The sequence below is a fragment of the Anthonomus grandis genome, chromosome 10 (genome assembly GCF_022605725.1).
Source record: "Anthonomus grandis grandis chromosome 10, icAntGran1.3, whole genome shotgun sequence".
Classification (NCBI taxonomy): Eukaryota; Metazoa; Arthropoda; class Insecta; order Coleoptera; family Curculionidae; genus Anthonomus; species Anthonomus grandis.
In genome coordinates this window covers 28,956,173-28,976,422 of record NC_065555.1, presented here as the reverse complement: position 1 = coordinate 28,976,422, position 20,250 = coordinate 28,956,173, and the positions used below count along the sequence as shown (strand labels likewise).

Sequence of the window (20,250 nt, the reverse complement as noted above, 5' to 3'; positions counted from 1 at the left end):
AGGGGTATGTCAAAAATTATTAATGAAGCAAAATAATTGACTTTGCCAAAGTTTTTAATAGCTGCAAATTTGGCTGTATGGCTTAAATAACATAATTAAGCATCAGTTAAAGTTGCAGCAATGTAATTTTTTTTTTGGATTTTTAAGGACATTATTTATATTTCTGCCATTTTAACAGTGTTGCCATATTTAAAAGAGTTGCAAAATTGTATACTTTTACTTTAGTTGGTACTTAATAATATAACAAAAATTCGCAGATGTTAGAATTGTTTTGAATTGTTGCCAACTATTTGTCTTTATTTATTGGCCTAAGAGTTTCTATTTGTTTTGAATTATTTATTTGTATAATTAGTTATCCTTAAACTACTATGTAGTCAGATGTTAATCTAAAAGCGTTACTATACAGGGTGTTAATTAAGTATGTACCATAAATTATTTAACAGGCGATTGTTTGAGTAATTTTAAGACAAAAAGTTCATATGAACATAGGTCCGCAAGTTCTCTGGCGGTGTTATTTATAACATTAAGGAGCTAATTTACCCCTAACATGATTAAATTTATTAGGTTCAGTGTAATCTCGAACGGGACCTGAAGAAATATTTGTGGCAAAAAAATTGGGGCACCTGAATTTTGTGCCATTTTTAATATCTTATTTGATTTACTCAAATACAAATACAACTTTTTCGTACCTCGCTTATTTTTCGAGAAAAAAAGTCCACTTAATTGCATATCCCTGGATCACACAAGGAATTTGGGGAAAAGTTTCATTTAGAATTTATTATTAACTAAGCAAGATACGAAAAAAATTCAAGAGACAGAAAAGTTTTATTTGTATAATCCACAGAACATAATAAAAATTGCACAAAAATCAGTGGCATATATTTTAGTTGTTGTTAAATTTTAACACCCTGTATATTGAGAACGAAGAATTTCTGGACATATGTTTATATGAACTTTTTGTTTTAAAATTACTCAAAGAATGGTCTCTTAAAGTTATGGTTCATACCTAATTAACTTCCTGCACGTATTCTTCTATATCGTCGTTTTTCGATGTAGAAATGCGATGTTTATTTTTGTTTAAATATTTTCTTAATGTATGAACTTTATTTATATTAAAAAATCAATATTTGTACTATGTAGGTATTTTTATTTTACAAGATAATAACATCTAAAAAAATGTTTAAGTCCGGCTCTAGCCAAGGCAAAAGCCGCGTGGACCGTAGCGAGTGTCAGCGGCATCCCTACTATAAGCAAAAATGCCTCGCCTGCGTTAGTACACATGCACCGAACTCGCTTATTCAAGCCAATGTATTTTTATTGAAGTGCGACTGCTGGTTTCTTTATGCTGTGGTATAGAGTTCCTTACTAATTCCGACCGTGGAATTGGCAGATGAAGATTATGATCAACGTTTCTTAGTGAATAGCTGTGGGATGGTCTTTGTGGAATCTGCGACACATGTTTGCGGATAAGGCAGATAGATTCAAATATAAATAACGAGGGAAGAGTAAGGATCTTATATTTTATAAAATTTACTTGGCAGTGAGCTCTACTATCAAGTCCTAATAAGTAGCGAAGCGCTCTCTTTTGAAGTTTAAATATACGCTCAAATTGGGTCTTGCAGCATGTACCCCAGAATGGAAGGGCGTAACGAAGATGTGACTGAAAGAGAGCATAATAAACTGTTTTGGCCGTGAAAAAGCCTAATTCTCTTGAGATTAATCTTATGGCAAAACATGCCGAGCTTACACAACAAGACCCAAGAACTTGATAGACTCAACAACTTCCAAACTGGTATTGTTTAGAATAAATGGAGGAATGGTCGTTTTATATGATAAGACTTTAGTTTTTGAGAGATTTAGGCATAAAAGATTGGAATCGCACCACGATTTAATGAAGACCAAGTCGTTGGAAATTGTTGTATGTAGTGCCATTGCATTCGGATTGCTCCAAGTGAAGCTAGTATCATCAGCAAAAAGACAGATTTTTCCACTTATGTTCAGGCTGGCCAGATCATTTAGAAACAGCAGAAAGAGCATAGGACCCAAAACGGAACCTTGAGGTACCCCACATTCAATTGGTTTACAAGAAGATCTTGACGTATCGACCTTTACAAGTTGACTTCTGTTGCACAAATATGACTTAAACCATTGAAGGGATATACTTCTGAATCTATAGTGCTGCAATCTCTTAATTAAAATAATGTGCTTTACGCAATCGAAAGCCTTTAAAAAGTCACAGAAAATTGTTGCTGTTAAGTAATTTTTGTTGATATTTGAATAAACGCTGTTAAATAGGGAGAATATAGCATCGTTGGTGCATTTTTTGCTCAGAAATCCAAACTGATAAGGGGTTAAGATATTATATTTAAACCAAAATGACAAAAACCTTTTTTTAGCCAGGCGTTCTATAATCTTTGAGAGGGTTGGAAGAAGTGCCATTGGACGATAGTTTGAGGCTTGTTCTTTATCTCCTCCTTTATGTAATGGAATGATTATTGCAGTTTTAAGGCAGTTTGGAAAGACCGCATTTTGAAATGACATGTTGATTAGGTCTACTAAATGGATTAGAGTACAATCAGGCATATTTGAAAACATTTTAAGAGTAAGCCCATCTGTACCAGCTGATGATTTGTTTTTTATTTCGTTAATTGTACTTTAAAGTTCTGTAAATGATACTGGCGTAAAAAAGAAATTGTGCAAATTTTCATTAGAGAGATATGATAGAGGATCATCAGAAAGTGTTATGGTGGCCATTAGATTTTTTGCCACGTTTACAAAGTAATTGTTTAGGTCCTCGGGTGATGTAGAGATAGCGCAAGTTGAGGTAGACTTATTTCTTAGTTCGTTAACAATACACCATGTTTCTTTAGCAACATTGCCAGATTTTGCCAGCCTCCCACTGTAATAAATTTCTTTTGCAGCTTTAATTGTTTTAAGATAAGTTTTCCTATACTGCTTGACGTAATTATGAAAAGCAAAAGATTCTGAGAACTTTTTTATGTAGGAATGTGAGCGCATGTTTTTTGCCGATACACGAAGACCTTTGGAGGACCAGGACTTTTGTTTTTTAGTTTTAATTGGCCTTAGAGGAAAAGATATATTTGCAATATCTGATAGCGAATTTAAGAATCTGGAGAACTCATTATCGACATCATTTGAAAGAAAGTTCCAGTTTTCCGTTAGACAATGATTCTTAAAATTTAGAAAATTATTTTTGTTATAAACACGGCCTAATTTACGCAAAGTGCTATTGTTAAGTGAACCCAAAGAGAAGCTTAATATAGCTTCATGATCTGAAAAGCCCGAACTGAAAACAGTACAATTTAAGAGTTCTGGAGCAAAGGATGATACTACGTAATCGATGATGGTGGAGCTATTTTTAGTTATTCTGGTGGGTGAATCTATGTGCATTATCAAGCCCATTGACTCGAATATAGACTGGAGTGATTCTTGGGCAGCACACACACTGGAATAGTCAATATTAAGGTCGCCACATGAAATTAGTTTGCTTTTTAAGGGCATGGATTCTAGCAAGCTTAGTAGTTTCTGGCTAAAACTTTGTATATCAGAGTCGGGTGTTCTAATATAGACAAACAATGTAGAGATCATGTGAATTATTATAAACAATAGAAAATTCAAACAATTTTTCAGATAATAAGTTATCAAACTTTGTCACTACTGAAAAGTCGTTATTAGTGGACATTATCAATGTGCCTCCATGCGTTATGTTTGTTTTATTATATCTAGCTATGATGTTGTAATTTTCAACATATATGGGTTCATCAGTATTTAACCAATGTTCAGTATAGCAACTATTTCAGGGAAATTTAGTTCATCTAGCAATAAAAATAGATCGTTAGTTTTGTGTCTTAAGTACTGAATATTTAAAAGAAAAATACTAAGCTTATTATCAACCAATTTTAAAGAGGGCGCTTGATCCTCTGGTCGCGTCAGGTATTCTAAAAATTTTTTCTAGATGGCGAACCACTAGAAAAATAATTATTTTGGCTTTCCCTAATTTTTTGGAGCCGCAAAAACTTCTCCGATCTTGATGTTAACGGCTTCAACGTTTAAGGACTTACCAGCAGCTATGGCTTCCCTATCTGAGTTGATCTTAAGCAGCTTTTCTTGCTTTGAAATGTTGTCGGAGTTGGCGGTAAGGCTATATGGGATGTGCTTTATGGCCATCTATTACAGTACCAGCAGGCCACATGTCGGTCTCTTTAAGTCGTTTTGCACACCGACTTTAAAACTAGAGGGTAAACTGTATCCATCCTTAAGCATAGGAAAACATCAAATAAAGTCATTGGTGCCAAGTTTAATCTTAATGTAGTGTGCAAGCTGACTCATAGTATAGTAGGCAGGTATGTTTTCTACAACAGTGTAATGCTATTCATCACTGGGTATTTGTTTTGAAGAGGTTTTCTGAGTTTTTGATGATGTGACATTTCAGGACTTTTATCAGTCTGGGTCGAAATCGTTTTTTTGATTTTAGGTGCAGTATAATTAATAACAGATTTTTCTTTAAAGTCCATTTTTTTCAATTCTTTTCAATTTGCCGGTCATTTGATTTACGCTTTTTCGTAAGTCCCCGATTTCCCTTATTAATTCCTCCTTAGAAGGGTCCCGAATCAGTATGTTTACAGGCTCCTCATGATTACCCATTAGAAGCGAGGAAATATTAAATATGTCCTGTTTCATGTCCCGAATGGACTACAATAATGACTCTTGCCCACCGTCAGATCTGTTACTTGAGAGCAGACTGTAAATGTCATCCACTTTTTGGTAAAGCTCTTTCCATTTGGAGTCGTGATCGGTTAGAATTTCATAAACTTCATTCACCACGGGAAAAAGATCATTATTTTTTTTTAAACATGTCCTAAACGGTTCCAAAACTTCCAAGGGAAGTTGCAAATTTTGTAGTTGGGTGACTTTTTCATGAAGATATTTCATATTCGGGGAATCGCATAAAGAGCAGAAAAACCTTACGTTGTTGTATTTTTGGTTGTATAAGGCCTTGGTAGTTGTTTTGTCCAGGCCCCGTACATGACATACAAAAACTTCGTCGGCACTCTCCACTACAGCGAACTTTATATTTTTCTTTTTCCAAGATGTTCTTCTGGCAGGAGTCGCACTTATACTCGGCCATCATAAAATAATAAAGTCAATGACAATTCAAACAAAAAACAGTCTGGTGGACAGGAACTGTTTGTAAAATAGGAAACAGGAACTATTTATTTTGGAAAAACACACGCGCGGCGCGAACTAGACGATGTAGAAAGTTCAAGTTCAAGTTTACTAACTGTTGTGAAAAGTTAATTATTTTTTCAAACGGATAATTATTTTAAAATAAAAACAATAACGCGAACTACTGATTAAAACCGGAAGTTTACGCACCACAAGTACTTTGACTTCGCGATAATGTAGTGTATCCACTCATTATGTAGAAGTCTTCACATATTTTCTAAAGATGTCTAGCTATTACTTGAAATGTGAAAATCTCTATCCGGAAATGTATACTTATGATTTGCAAATGCCTACTTATTATTTTGAAATTTTCATTTATTATCTGGAAATATTAGGTTGGCTGAAAATCTTCATTTATTATTTTGAACTTTCCAAGTATCATTTGAAAATTCCTTTATCAAATGGTTTCTATAGCGCTCGCCGTTAATAGTGCTGGCCTATTTGTACTATGATATGTACTATATTTATATTTTCACTACGTACAATTTTTGTTGTACTGTATGATGGGCTTATTAAATAAATAACCAATAATTTACCTGGCATTAATTGGTCTAATAAAGTTTCTAACCTCCGGCGAATTACTATCGAAATTTCCTAAAAACACTTGTTCATTATGAGACTTTTCTTCGACAATTGGATTCCAATCCACTCCGTTTTGTGAATATTTAATTGAGTATGCCGTAACCCAGCCATCCGGTCCACCTACAATAATAATAATAATATTAATTATAACCAATTTTATATGATGACCATACCTTTAGTGACTATTCCAGTTATATCCCGACTTTCTAGAAAGTCAACTTCCACCCACTCTGTGGTCGAATCGGTCAATGGTTGCCAAGCTGAGTCACTATTTAACCTGCGAAAAAATATACTTGCTTAAAAAAGTTAATAAGATTGAGGTATTAAAATATTCAATTGAACAACGCAAATAAATTTGTGATTTGTGAAGCTCTGCTTCCAGGAGCTATCCAGCCATTACAAATTTTACTTAGAAAGAGATAGTGAGTGATTTGCATCGTCCTTTTTATACTTCATTGCATAAATTGGTAATTAACAACAACAGGGAGGCCATTAAACAATTTGATCCATTAAAAATTTAACCACCTTGTAGCCTCTTTCGTTACTAGTAATTTAATAATAAATTAATTCTCTGTCTAGTATCATACTGCTGAAGGTAATAAGACAACAATTCTTTGCAACACTCTCTTTGCCTGTGGAGAATACCCGCAGGCAAATACAGTATATGAAAATCTGCACTGAAATATCTCAAAGAATGCTACCCTCAGTATGATTTACCTGAGTATGCAGTAGATATAAGCTACTTTTTAACCCATGCGCTACTTTCCCAAACACTGAGTCCCAAAAATAAGTACTGCGATAAATTCGACACCTAAGATATGTCTACTGATCATGTCAGTCTCCTTAATAGAGACCGTAATTAAGTTTGTTTTTTACCAACAAATGTTTCTACTCATTAGTATTTTCAGGGTAAGGAGCGAACAACCAATTTGTGTATATATTTATATTTAGCTCTAGTACCTTCCTCGTATTATATAAGGGTGAACCAAAAAGTAACGAAAGGTGGGCAATAGAATTATTATCTAAAGTTGTAAGTGCATCGATCTACCCTAAGTAACACCAGAGTGGTTTTTATAATATACGAATTGAGAAATGTCAATTGTTGACCAACCTCATTTAGTACGCCTCTGAGTGTCAAGAAGTGACGAAAACATTGGGTAAGTTCCGTAACCTAACCTTGGTAAATCGTCGGTTAGAAGCGGTATTTTTACGGCTCCTGAAAATATGGGTTTGAAATGGAACGCTCTGGTTTCTTGTTGGTTTGGTCTTGTTTTCGTTTGTTGATATTAGGTTATAAATTCCATTTTTGTGGTACTTGTTATTACTTATAATATCAATAATGAAGGCAAATGTTGTTAGTAGATTTTAGCTCCTGCTCCTAAGCAGTGATGAAAGCTATAATAGTAGCGATGATGAAGAAATGGGTCCTGTGCGTAAGTGTTTTTTCAAAAATGGGGGTTTGTACCTTTTAAAAAAAAGGATTGAATTTATATAAAGATTTTAATTACAGTCAAGTGTATTGAATGCAATGAATTGAATTATACTCGGCCTCATCTCATAAATAAACAACACGTAGTATCTCCGCCTCTGGCTTAACACACAGATTTTAAAACATATTCGATAAAAAACCCTAGCGCGCTCCCCTCTCTACGACTCGTCCTCGTTCAACCTAGTTTTCATTTCTGTGCGAAGCACGCAGGTTGTGTTCGTGATTCTTTTAATTTTTCTTAGCGAAATCGGGGTTTTGTGTATGAAGGTTGTATTCTATCATGTCGTCTAAAAGAAAACGAGAAGAAGGTGATGAGGTGTTAGGGTTACTGAAAAAGCTGGGAGAAAAGATGGATAAAGTGGAAAAGAATCAACGCCAACAGCGTAAATCAAAACGCAGTCGCCGCCATTTTTCCCCGTCGTCCGCTTCATCATCCTCGAGATCGATCGATCATTCTCGGTCACGCAGTCGTCGCACTCATCGCCGACTAAGTCGGAAAAGCCAGCGGCGGCGCCGGTCGCCGTCCTCCACCGACAATAATTCGGATTCGGATAAAAATTCGGTCGACCTGATTGACATTGCCTCATCAGATCCAGATAGAGGCGATTCTAGAGAAAGGGGCGTCAAAAACCAGAAAAATCGACTGCAAAAGCAGCAACCTTTGCCTAATGGCGTTAGAAATAATGTTTTATTGGAAATAAATCAAAACGTCGTCCAAGGTAAATAAAAGATTTATGTGTATATTTATTTATATACATTTTATTAATCAATTTTTCTACTGGAAGTATTGAATTGTCTTTTATTGAGCTGTGTTTCTGTATTGAAGCCTTTAATGTTTTAAATATTTAATTTATTGGATACTTATTTGGTTTTCCAAAATAACTATTTATTTTTTGCTATGAGCAATAAATATGACAACTGATAAGCTACTTAAATGGGATTTTCCAGTTAGATATCAGGTTTACCTCATAGTAGGAAAAATTAATATTAATTGAATACCTCATAGTAGGTGAACTGACAAATATCTCATAGTAGATTCTAGATAAATGGGTATATACATACCTGTTTATTAAAATCAATATAGGGCTATACTCTTGCTCTTATTTGAGCGCAGTGAAAAGAAGAAATAATGTTAGGCTGTGGCTAGCTAGTATCAGGATGCTTATTATGCTTCATAGTAAGCTTAATAGTATGCTTGTTATTTGACTGATACTTGGGCTAATTTTAAAATGTTGTAAATTTAGCAAAATTAATGGGTTACTTTGAAAAATATTTATTAAATATTTTGTTTTTCTTAAAAAAAAAAAAATTTTTTTTGCCTATATAGGTTATCATCAGGAACGGGGCCACTTTAATAAGTTATTATTGTTTTAAGATACATCAGGATTTATAGGGAAAACTGTGTTGTTTTTCTTTAGATCAGGCAAGAGGAGATCAAGAGGATATGCCAGTGTTGAGGGAGGAGGTTAGAACGATACTGGTCAAAGATGGTGCAAGGAAAAAAGAGTTTACTGCTCCAATCCATAATGACATAGCGAGTCATTGGTCTAATATTCTGACTAATGGATGGGACACAAACAATAAACTGGATATAATGGAAAAATATCTGCCCCCCGAAAATTGTAGAGATTTGGAGTCACCTAAGATAAATCCGGAGGTGAAGGCCGCTATATCTGAGCCGGTCCTTAAGAGAGATGAAAGGCTTGTTCAGTTCCAACAGCAAGCTGGAGCTGCTTTGGTTTTGGTTGGTTCAGTATTATCCAACATGGTGAAAGAAGAGGGGGGGGGGGGGGCAATAAAGAATACATGGCAAGTTTAATCGGAATTTTAGCGGACCTACATTATACTTATTCCATTTCAAGGAGGGACCTTATTAAATTGACTTTAAATAAGGATTTAAATGAGGTTCTTACAGCAAGTCTTATCCAAGAAGGGCTGTTATTTGGTTCTGACTTAGAGGGAAGAATTAGAGCAGCCAAAGAATTGAAGAAGTCGGGACAGCAACTGAGACCCCTTAAGAAGTTAACTCAAAAAGCTGGAACAAGGCCTGTGGGTTCTAAGGCTTCAACCTCAGCCTCAACCCAGCAGGAAAACTTTTACCGTCCAGCCCCGAGTTACAGAGCCAGGAGGGCGACTGGACAGAGAGTTCAATTGAAGGCTCAGACATCAACATCAATGAACAGTCGATACTACAGAGTTTCCAGCCAAGGCAAGAGACTGCAAGGATCTCGTCCACTGGACAAGAGGAGGTAACTCATCAGGTGTGTATGCTTCCTTGTGGTAGATTAAAGTTTTTTGTAGAACAATGGCTCCAACTTTCAGTTCATAGGAAAATCATTTCCTATATTCAAGGTCTGGAAATTCCTCTTATTGGAAATCCAATTCAAACCTTAATTCCTAAGGAGACCAAATGGTCAAATAACCAGGAAAAAATTTTAGATTCCTTAATAAAGGAATTAACGGTTAGTGGAGCTATTTCCAGGGCCTTGAAGTGTGATCAATTTGTTTCAAAGATTTTTATTGTACCAAAACCAGATGGTTCAAAACGATTAATCTTAAATCTAAAATCCTTTAACAAATTTGTTAAAAATTCCCATTTTAAATTAGAAGATAGGAAAGTGGTTGCCCGCTTAATGACTAGAGGTTGTTATTTTTGCAAGATAGACCTTAAGGATGCCTATCATTTAGTACCTATAAAAGAAGACCATAAAAAATTTTTGAGGTTCTTTTTTCAGGGTTCATTATATCAATATAATTGTTTACCCTTCGGCTTAAGCTGTGCACCCTTGGTTTTTACAAAAATTATAAAGCCAATACTGGCATATTTACGAGAGAGGGATGTGTTAATTATAGGGTATTTAGATGATTTTCTCATAATAGGAAAATCATTTGAACAATGTAAAGATAATTTAAATTTAACCCTTGAAATTCTCATTAGACTAGGTTTTTTAATAAATCATAAAAAGTGTGTATTGGAACCTACTACCTCTTGTACATTTTTGGGTTTTCAGTTTGACTCCAACAAGATGATAATATCTTTGCCTTCAAAGAAAATAGTCCATATTTTAAAATTAATAAAAATTTTTATGAAGCTGCCTGTATGTACAATTAGAGTTTTTGCAAGATTTATTGGCACTATTATTTCCGCTTGTCCAGCCTTAAAGTTTGGTTTTAGACACACTAAACTTCTAGAGCGTCATAAATATTTAGCGCTTAAAAAGGCAAAAGGAAATTATTATCAAAAAATAAAAGTTTCATCTAATCTACTTAACGATTTAGCTTGGTTTAAAGAAAATATTCCTATTGCATGTAATGAAGTTTGTGTTAAAAATTATGAGGTTGAAATATTTACTGATGCATCCAAGACAGGATGGGGGGTTTTTTGTGGAAATAATGGTGCTTCTGGGTTCTGGAATGAATCTGAAAAACTTTTACATATCAATTGTTTAGAGCTTTTGGCCTTGTTGTATGGGCTTCAGAGTTTTTTATCAAGCTATAGAGACTGTCATATTCTATGTAGAATTGACAACACCACAGCATTATCATGTGTTAATAGAATGGGCAGTGTTCGTTTTAAAAAACTTAATAAGATAACTCAACAAATATGGTCTTGGTGTGAGAATAGAAATGTCTTTTTATTTGCTAGCTATATTAATTCGAAAGATAATATTGAAGCGGACAAGGCCTCTCGCCAAGTTCATAAGGAAACTGAGTGGAGTTTAAATTTAGACTCGTTTAAATTAAAGAAAATAACTAAGAAATTTGGTGTTCCAAAAATCGATTTATTTGCCAGTCGATTGAATAAAAAGTATTTCAGATTAACTTCATGGATGCGACATCCAGAAGCTTTTATGGTGGATGCATTCACACTGGATTGGAGTGGTTTGGATTTTTACGCGTTTCCACCATTTTCAATGATTTCAAAAGTCCTCCAAAAGATAATTGAGGATGAAGCAGAGGGTATTGTGGTTGCCCCCTTCTGGGTCTCGCAACCTTGGTACCCGCTTTTTTGTTCCTTATTGACAACGGATCCAGTAATATTAAAACCCAACTATAACTTGCTTTCTTTTGGCAGCATTCCGCACCCCATATGGAGAAACCTTTCCCTGGTGGCCGGGAGGTTATCAGGGAAGCTCTATCAAGGCAAGATATTCCAGAGAGTTCAATAAACATTTGTTTGTCATCTATTTCCCTCTCCACATTGAAGCAATACACTTCAGGGCTCAAGTTATGGTGGGAATTCTGTAGCAATCGAAATGTAACCCATATGAGGTATCTGTAGAAAGGGTTTTGGAATTTTTAACCTTGTTTTTTGAGAAGGGTTCATCCTATGGAAATTTAAATACATATCGAGCAGCCTTAGGGCAAATAGGTCCTGTTTTGGGTAATGATTTCCGACTTAAAAGATTTTTTAAAGGAGTCTTTGGAGTGAGGCAACGTTTACCAAAATATGAAAACATATGGGATCCGGGAATTGTCTTAAATTTCATTCGTTCACTTGATAAGAATGAAATATTATCTTTAGAAGTCATTACTAAAAAATTGGCAACCTTGCTGGCCTTGGCTACTGGGCACAGACTACAGACACTAAGTTTAATTGAAATAGCAAACATTTGTATTAAAGATGACAACATAGAAATTCCTATTCCAGGGAAGATGAAAACATCGAGATTTAATAAAAGTCAGCCTTTTTTAGTTTTGCCATTTTTTAACTCTGAGCCTATAGTCTGTGTGGCCAGGTGTCTTAGAACTTATTTGGTAATAACTGATACTCTAAGGAGTGGTTGTAAATATTTAATTATTTCCATTAAAAAGCCGCACCACAGAGCAACTACGCAAACCATTGGTAAATGGATTAAGTGCTTTTTGAAAAAGAGTGGTGTGGACGTAAACCGTTTTAAGCCACAGAGTACACGGCATGCGGCTACATCTGCGGCAGCACGACAAGGTGTTAATTTCGATACGATTAGACGGGCTGCAGGGTGGTCTGAAAATTCCAAAACCTTTGCCAATTTTTACAACAGACCTTTGGTCAACAATAATAAAGATTTTGCGAATGCTATTTTGTCTTTGAACTAATTGATAAGATATATTCACTTTATAATAATTTTCTAAGTTTATAATATTTAAATGTTCTGTGTTTATTACATATTATTTGTATTACATCTGCCTGTTTAATTTAGAAGGTTGGTGTGCAGTAATGTAGATACACTATCGGACAAAAGTAGAGAAACTTTTTAAATTTGCGTTTTATTTGAATACTTCAAAACTAATGCAGTTCTACACATAATGAAAATCAACAATAATTGTTAAGACTTAATTTGTATAAAGTAAAATAAATTGTAGAAGAAAATCCTAAGATTTAATTTAATTAAACAAAATATTTATGAGACAAAAGTAGAGAAACTAAATTTTATTCCAAAAGTACAAGTTATTTCTTATTTCTATCTTAGAAAAATTAATAGTAAGTAGAGTATCCCTTATTGGCAATCACCTCGCGGCATCGATTTGGCATGGATTCCAACAGTTTCATAATGGTTTCCTCTCCAATAGAATTCCAGGAATCTTGTAAAACTTGTATAAGATCATTTTTATTACTGATCTGATGTTGCCTTACACGCCGGTCTAGTTCCTCCCAGAGGTTTTCAATCGGGTTAAGATCGGGACTTTGCGCAGGAAAGTCCATAACCCTAATATTTTCCGATAAAAACCAATCTTTGACAACCTTTGATTTATGTTTGGGGTCGTTATCTTGTAGGAATATCCAAGTCAAAGGTAAATTATCCTCAGCAAAGGGTAGCATTACATTTTGTAGGATGTCTAAATACACAAATCGATCCATGATACCCTCAATGATGTGTAATGGTCCTGTACCGAACCCAGAGAAGCAACCCCATACCATGCAGGAGCCACCACCATGCTTTACCGTAGGCTGTGTATATCTTGGATCGAATCTTTTGCCTTGTGGTCGATGTACCCATGAGATTCCATCGGACCCAAACAAATTGAACTTACTTTCATCAGTAAAAAGAACTTTTTTCCAGTCGTTGGTTGTCCAATGCAAATATTTTTGTGCAAAGTTGAGTCGGGCCTTCAGATTCTTCTTGCTAATAAACGGCTTTTTAGCGGCTCTTCTACTAAATAATCCTCCTTCCCTCAGTCGTCTTTGTATGGTCTTAGAACTAACATTAACACCAGGTAATTCACTTAAAATTTTATTTGCTGATTTGTGAGGATCAGACTGGGCAATTCTTTTTATCATCATTTCCATGTGTTTGGTTGTTTTTCTTGGGCGGCCACTTTTTTTAATGCTTTTTGTTGAATTTCGTGTTTTAAAATTAGAAATTGTCTTGCTAACAACGGACTTATGCAAATTAAGCGTTTTACTAATGTCCACTTGTCGTATACCACTCTTGTGTGCATCAACTATTTTTCTACGAAGGTCTTCAGACAAATATCTTCCGCGAGGCATGTTGATTAAAAAAACTATGCAAAACTATCAACAGAACTCACGTAAAGCGAACTAAATACTAAATTTGGACGATTGATATTTAGGTTTCTCTACTTATGTCCATCCAAAAATATTTGAATTCTTTTATTGTAAATAAACAACTGATAAGAGGCATGTAAAATGCGGTAAAAAAACGCAGTTGTTGAGAACTACAATATTTGTAGTAAATATTTAATTTAAATACATGGTTTCCGTAAATCAAAGAATTTTTAGAAGTTTCTCTACTTTTGTCCGATAGTGTATATATTATACGAATTATTACTAACGATAATGAAGTTTGAATTTTACGTTTGAAATGTTGATGACTGTTAAAATTTATATTATTAGTTAAATCTAATTAATAAAAGTTTTCTTAGATGGAATAAACTGTTGCAACTGTACTTTAAACATCTACGTGTTGTTTATTTATGAGATGAGGCCGAGTATAATCATAAGATCAAACGAACTTACCTGTAAGTGAAGTTCGATCTTATTATATGAAGGCCTCATCGAAATAAATAAGTCCCACCTCTTCCCAAACTTTTTCTAGCAACAAAGTCCCTTAGTTGCAACAGTAACTTTGAAATAACTAGGTTGAACGGGGACGAGTCGTAGAGAGGGGAGCGCGCTAGGGTTTTTTATCGAATATGTTTTAAAATCTGTGTGTTAAGCCAGAGGCGGAGATACTACGTGTTGTTTATTTATTTCGATGAGGCCTTCATATAATCAAGGTCGAACTTCACTTACAGGTAAGTTCGTTTGATCTTATGATAAAACAATCAAATGATCAAGTTTCATAAACAGGAAAAAAACACGAAAAAATCAAACCAAAGCTTCATAACATAACCTACACACACAGGATTTCCCAACCCACCTCCACCGGATGTCGTAGATTAAACTCAGAATATACGTACGTTTCGGTTAACATTTGCAAACCAATTTTTCAGGAACCGCGTGTCATAACCGAACCTAACTAAGGGATCCTGTCTGTAACTAATGCATTCGCTAAGATTACGAAGATATAAGATTAAGACTTACTAGTTATGTTCATCTCTTCCAGAGGTTCAGACGATTTGACATGGAGATATTAAGATAAGTCGGATATTTTGGAACACACCTGCCAATCCAACTCGAATGACGAAAACATTATTAAAATGAAAGGTTACATTTTACTTAAAACATTTCTTGGAATTTTCACATTTTCATATAATTCACAAAAAGATTTCCATATTTCTATGAATACCACATCTTAATATAGAATATGCAATAGTGGTAGATGGTATTTGAAATTCAGTAAAAGTTTCAATACGATATTTCAAAAATATTCAAAGATATTTTCATGAAAAATGCCTTTAGTTTTCAAGACTAGAGCACATATTGACGTGTTCAAGGAAAAACGACGTAAGCGCCATTTAAAAAAAAAATTGAGTTTATAGGCGCATACAATTGGCATTCTTTAAATAGATTCTTTGAATTTGGCTATACCACGGTTTATTTTCCTTCTATTATGTCATAAAATTGCGCAAGCGCCAGTTTTGTTTGAACGAATTTCATTCAGGGTGTTTACTCCAGTCATAAGCTCCAGTAATGCATTGGGCGTCATAAGGGCAACGTCTCTTTCGTTTATAGTGAAATTTTAATAGGAACTGTTCTTTATTAAAACAGGTAAGTGATTTTAGCTATTTATGATTTTCCTATTATTTTTATCAAATTTGTGAGATTTCTTATTTAAATCGCACATTTTTATGGTGTCGCTTATGCCAAAACAAAATTATTTAATAACAGTGTGGCATAAACGCCTATTAGTATTGAAATTTGCATAAGCACTTTTTGTTAATGTTTTATTAAAATAAGATCTTTATGTTAGTTATTTTTTAATCTTTTTGTAATAGGAGGTACCGTATATTTTATTTTTAACATGAAAAACAAATTAGAGTTATGTTTTTCTTCCTTTTCAGCGTTTTTAAATTTGGCGCTTATGACAAAATGTCGTCTAGAGCTAAACGAATATTGATGAAAACTGACAACGAAAACTATAGCGACACGTTTGACGTCATCATCTGTATCTCGTCTACCAGCAAGAAAAGTAATGATTCGAGTTCTGGTCTTAATCAGCCGAGAAAAAATAAAAAAACATTTAGGGAAAACGCTATTAATTTAGTGCCATACAGCAGCAGCGACTCCGAGGTTGAAGATCCCGATTATCAAGATGATACCGATTACCGAGAAGAAATTAGTGAGGCAAGCAGTAGTGAAGAAGAGGCTAATGAAAACCACATAATGCAGGTAAAGAATAAAAGAAAAGAAAATCAAAGAAGAAGGTATAGCGGACAAAAATATTTTAATTAGAAAAATGTTATCCAAAGTGAAAAAAAAATTAAGGAAAATCCGTGTAGTGCGAAGAGGTGTAATAATATGTGTAATAAGTTTTCAGAAAATGAAAGAAAGCAGATTTTTACCAATTTTTATAATCTCAAAGATAACGAGAAACAAAAAATGTTTCTAAGTGAGTGTGTCATCATACAATACAAGTAAAGTCGCAGAACTTCCAATATGAATTTTAAACGCCTTGTTACTCACGAATATTTCTTACTCAAGAATAGCAAAAAAGCACGAGTTTGTCAACAATTTTTCTGTACAACCCGTGACATATCGCAAAGAATATTAAGAACTGTCACAGAAAATAAAGTGAGAGATATTTTTCTTAACGGGCTAGATCGAACAGGAGAACATTTTCCAAAAAACAAAACATCTGGCGAGCAAATTAAAATATTTGAAGCTTTCGTTGAATATTTGCCTGCAGTTCCTTCACATTACTGGCGTAGTTCTTCAACCAGAAAATACCTTCCCGCTGAAGTAGGGTCTTATAATAATTTATACAAAATGTATGCACAAAGAGTACAAAGTCATCCAGTTCCTGTGCTCAAAAAATATGTATTCTTTCAAAAATTAAAAAAAAGGGAATATTGGGATTCATGTTCCTCGAAAAGACAAGTGTGGTAAATGTCAATTTTATCAAAACGCAATAGAAAAAACTGATTCAATAAAGGAGCAGTATGAGTCCCATCTAACTGAAAAAGAATTGGCAACAAAAATATTCTTAGCAAAACAAGAAGAAGCTGAAACGAATCTAAACAAAATTATTTAAGTTTTGACTTACAGAAAGTTTTGGTGACGCCACACGCTGATAGTATGTTAACAGGTTTCTACAGAAAATATGCGGTATTTAATTTTACTATAATATATTACGCCAGGGCAGTTAGCAAAAATAGAAGAATTTTTTGCAATCAAGCTGAATTTTTTACAGATGCAAGTACTCATCAAGAGTACTTTGTAAAAAAAAGTTACACCTTCTCGGAGGCTTGCTTTTTCCGCCATGTTAAATTAAAGATGGCGGCTGGTGCTATTCTTAAAAAAATCGTAACTTTCTTATTTATTACCAGATTTTCGTCAAATAAAAAACATTATCTTTATTTTTAACTAGAGAATAAGACAAAAATATAAAACTACTTTGACAGATTATATTTCTGCCAAAATAAGGAAATAAAAAAATCGAAAAGCTTTTTCTTCAACTTTTAGCCAACCGTACTCTTTACCAAAAAAAGTTAAAATATGTGGAGTCTTATGCGTTTTTGTTTTAATTTTAAAACAGTCGCCAAATTTATGATAGGTACTTTAGGAAAGAGAGTTAAAAAGCGCTTACAAAATACCAAAAAAAAAATAATAATAAAACTTATGCATATGCAGGATGTAACTTTACTTCTTGTTTGATTTATGTACCAAAATGTTTTGTAACAAATACACTAAAAACAAAAATATGTTTATAACAAAAACAGTTTGGTTTTAAGTTATAAAAGAAATATAAAAATTAAAAAAAAAAATAAACATGTTATTCTTAATAATAAGGAACATTACATATTGGTAGATATTCTTTTTTGTGCCAAAAAATTACAAACGAAGCTTTTAATAGCTATCAACTAACAATAATATATAACTATTTATCGTTAAAAGTTATAACGACTTATTTGGTTACATTTTACTTAAACTTCATCATCTATTTCCACTTCATCCAAATCAATTCTGGGTGCATTAATACAAGCTAAATTGCAATTTTTACATAAAATGCCGTTTTCGATTATACGAAGCACAAATACAGTTTGCTGTGCATAGATCTTTGCATTAGCAAAAAAAAGTAGCCATTAGGTGTTCGGGCCCCAGGGGTTTTGTGAACTATTGAACATTGGAAAACTACCCCCACTCAAGTAGGTCCAACTCGTTTCCTCTCCAGCTTTGTAACTGTAAATACATTCTAAATACATGTTACAGGAGTCTTCTGTGGGAGGAAGATTTGCCAAATCAAAATTAGATCCTAAATCTTGTGTAGAGGTGATTTGTTTATAACAATGAAGTCTTGACTGATTGATATTTTCACAGTTTTGGACGGGAAAAAATTTTAATATAAGTTTTTGTCCAACTTCACTTAGGACAGCCTTATTCATATAAGGGGCATTAAAACTTTTGATAAAAGCATACATTTCAGGATTATTTTTTAATACGTCAAATATTCTTTTTTTGCCCATTTTATATGGATACGAGGTAGTATCATATCCTGTAAATGCATGAATGAATAAAAGATTTTCACGGATCTGTTCTAAGAGCAAAGTTTGAATTTTAAAAATATTTAGAAATTTATCAAGAGCTTTACTCGTGCTGGGTGCCCAAACATATAGCTGGTAGTTAGACTTATTTGCTAAGGAAATTAAAATTACAATTAGGTCTGTATCATTACCAAAGACTACTATATCTTGCGATTGACATTCTGTTATTGCGGTTAAGGCAACAACTCTGTCACAATCAGATTTCGTATGTGTGACTTTTATACCCTTTTCCTTCAACTTCTCGGCTAGGCAAGAAATAAACCTTTATTTGTTCGAAGAATTTGATAGGAAGTCTGCTTGCGAAAAGACCAGCGATGTGTTTTTCTGAAACTCAACCCTAGGCGTAATTTTTGATTGACGTCTACGATGTTCCTCGTCCTTGGTGGACTTTTCACTATAACCATCAAAAACTACCCAAGAGTTGAAACCAAAATTTTCAATAACATAATGGCAATAGATTTTAAATATATCACCAAATGTTACTAATTTGGGCCAGACAATTTTACCTAGTAAGCAACCACCATCAATGACTGAAAGTGGATTTTTTAGTGTGTCGGGTTTCTCTCTCAAATTCAAAATTATCTTTACAAAGATAGGAAATCAGAACAGACTTATTCCGTTTGCGGAGTTTTCCTTGGCTAAAGATATACGGAGGATAGGTACTTAGTTCATGTTCGAAAAATGTCTTCAAATCATTTTCGTTTCTCATAGTGAGCAATACTCTATTAAAGAACTGTTGGGGATTTACGTCAACTGGATTTTTTTACTTTGTATTTTGCTGTAGTTTTTTGCCACCTCAATTTTTGGAGAAAAATTTTGAGCCTGTAAAATAAATGATAAAAGAAAAGTGTAATTTTTTTTTTAACTTTTTTTGACAGAAATATAACCTGTCAAAATAGTTTTATATTTTTATTTCATTCTTTAGTGAGAAGCAAATATAATGATTTTTACTTGACAAAAATCGGTTAATAAATAAGAAAGTTACGATATTTTAAAAAATAGTACCATCCGCCATCTTTAATTCAACATGGCGGAAAAAGCAAGCCTCCTAGAAGGTGTAACTTTTTTTACAAAGTACTATTGATGTACTACCATCTGTGAAAAATTCAGCTTGATTGCAAAAACTTCTCCTAAAGGCCATTTTTTGAGCTAAGCCTTGGCATATACAGTAGTGGCCATAATTATAGCAACAAGTACATTTTTCCTTCAAATTATATGATGTGGTAGATTAGAAAAAAAACTGGTATATATTATGATGTATTTTTACGAAGCTTTTTATTTATGTTTATTTTTTTGTTACTTTATAAAAGAAATAAAAAATGGGAATTTTTTTTAGGAAACGGGTTGGACAAGATTATAGCAACACCTTTTAGAAAAATCAATTTATTTATTCTCCAAAGTCAAAATAAGATTACAATACAATAATATTCTTCAGTATTTAGTATAGTACCCTTTAGCCCTTATAACAGCAATGCATCTTTTTGGCATGGACAAAATAAGTTTGTTTATAACATCATGATCGATTGACAACCAAGTATCCTAAAGAGCTTCGAAAAGTTCTCCAGCATTTTTGAAATTCCTGGTTCTACACCTGTTATCCACAATTTCCCAAAGATTTTCTATTGGATTTAAATCCGGAGATTGGGAGGGCCACTTCATAACATTAATTTTTTCATCATGGAGAAACTCTTTTATTAGCCTTGAAGAATGTTTTGGATCATTGTCATGTTGAAATTGATATAACAGCGGCATATTTTCTTCAGAACAGGGTAACATAACATTCT

The 20,250-nt window shown here is 33.7% G+C and overlaps 1 protein-coding gene across 1 annotated transcript in view; it reads right to left on the bottom strand.

Annotated features, from left to right (window-relative positions):
- LOC126740857 (hemocytin) overlaps positions 1-20,250 on the bottom strand; it is a 279,897-nt gene that overhangs the window by 85,293 nt on the left and 174,354 nt on the right. Inside the window, exons 38-39 of the mRNA XM_050447026.1 lie at positions 6,003-6,106; positions 5,784-5,949 (exon numbers count right to left, since the gene is read on the bottom strand). Of these exons, the coding sequence (XP_050302983.1) occupies positions 5,784-5,949; positions 6,003-6,106 (270 nt within the window). The remainder of the gene's footprint in view (positions 1-5,783; positions 5,950-6,002; positions 6,107-20,250) is intronic.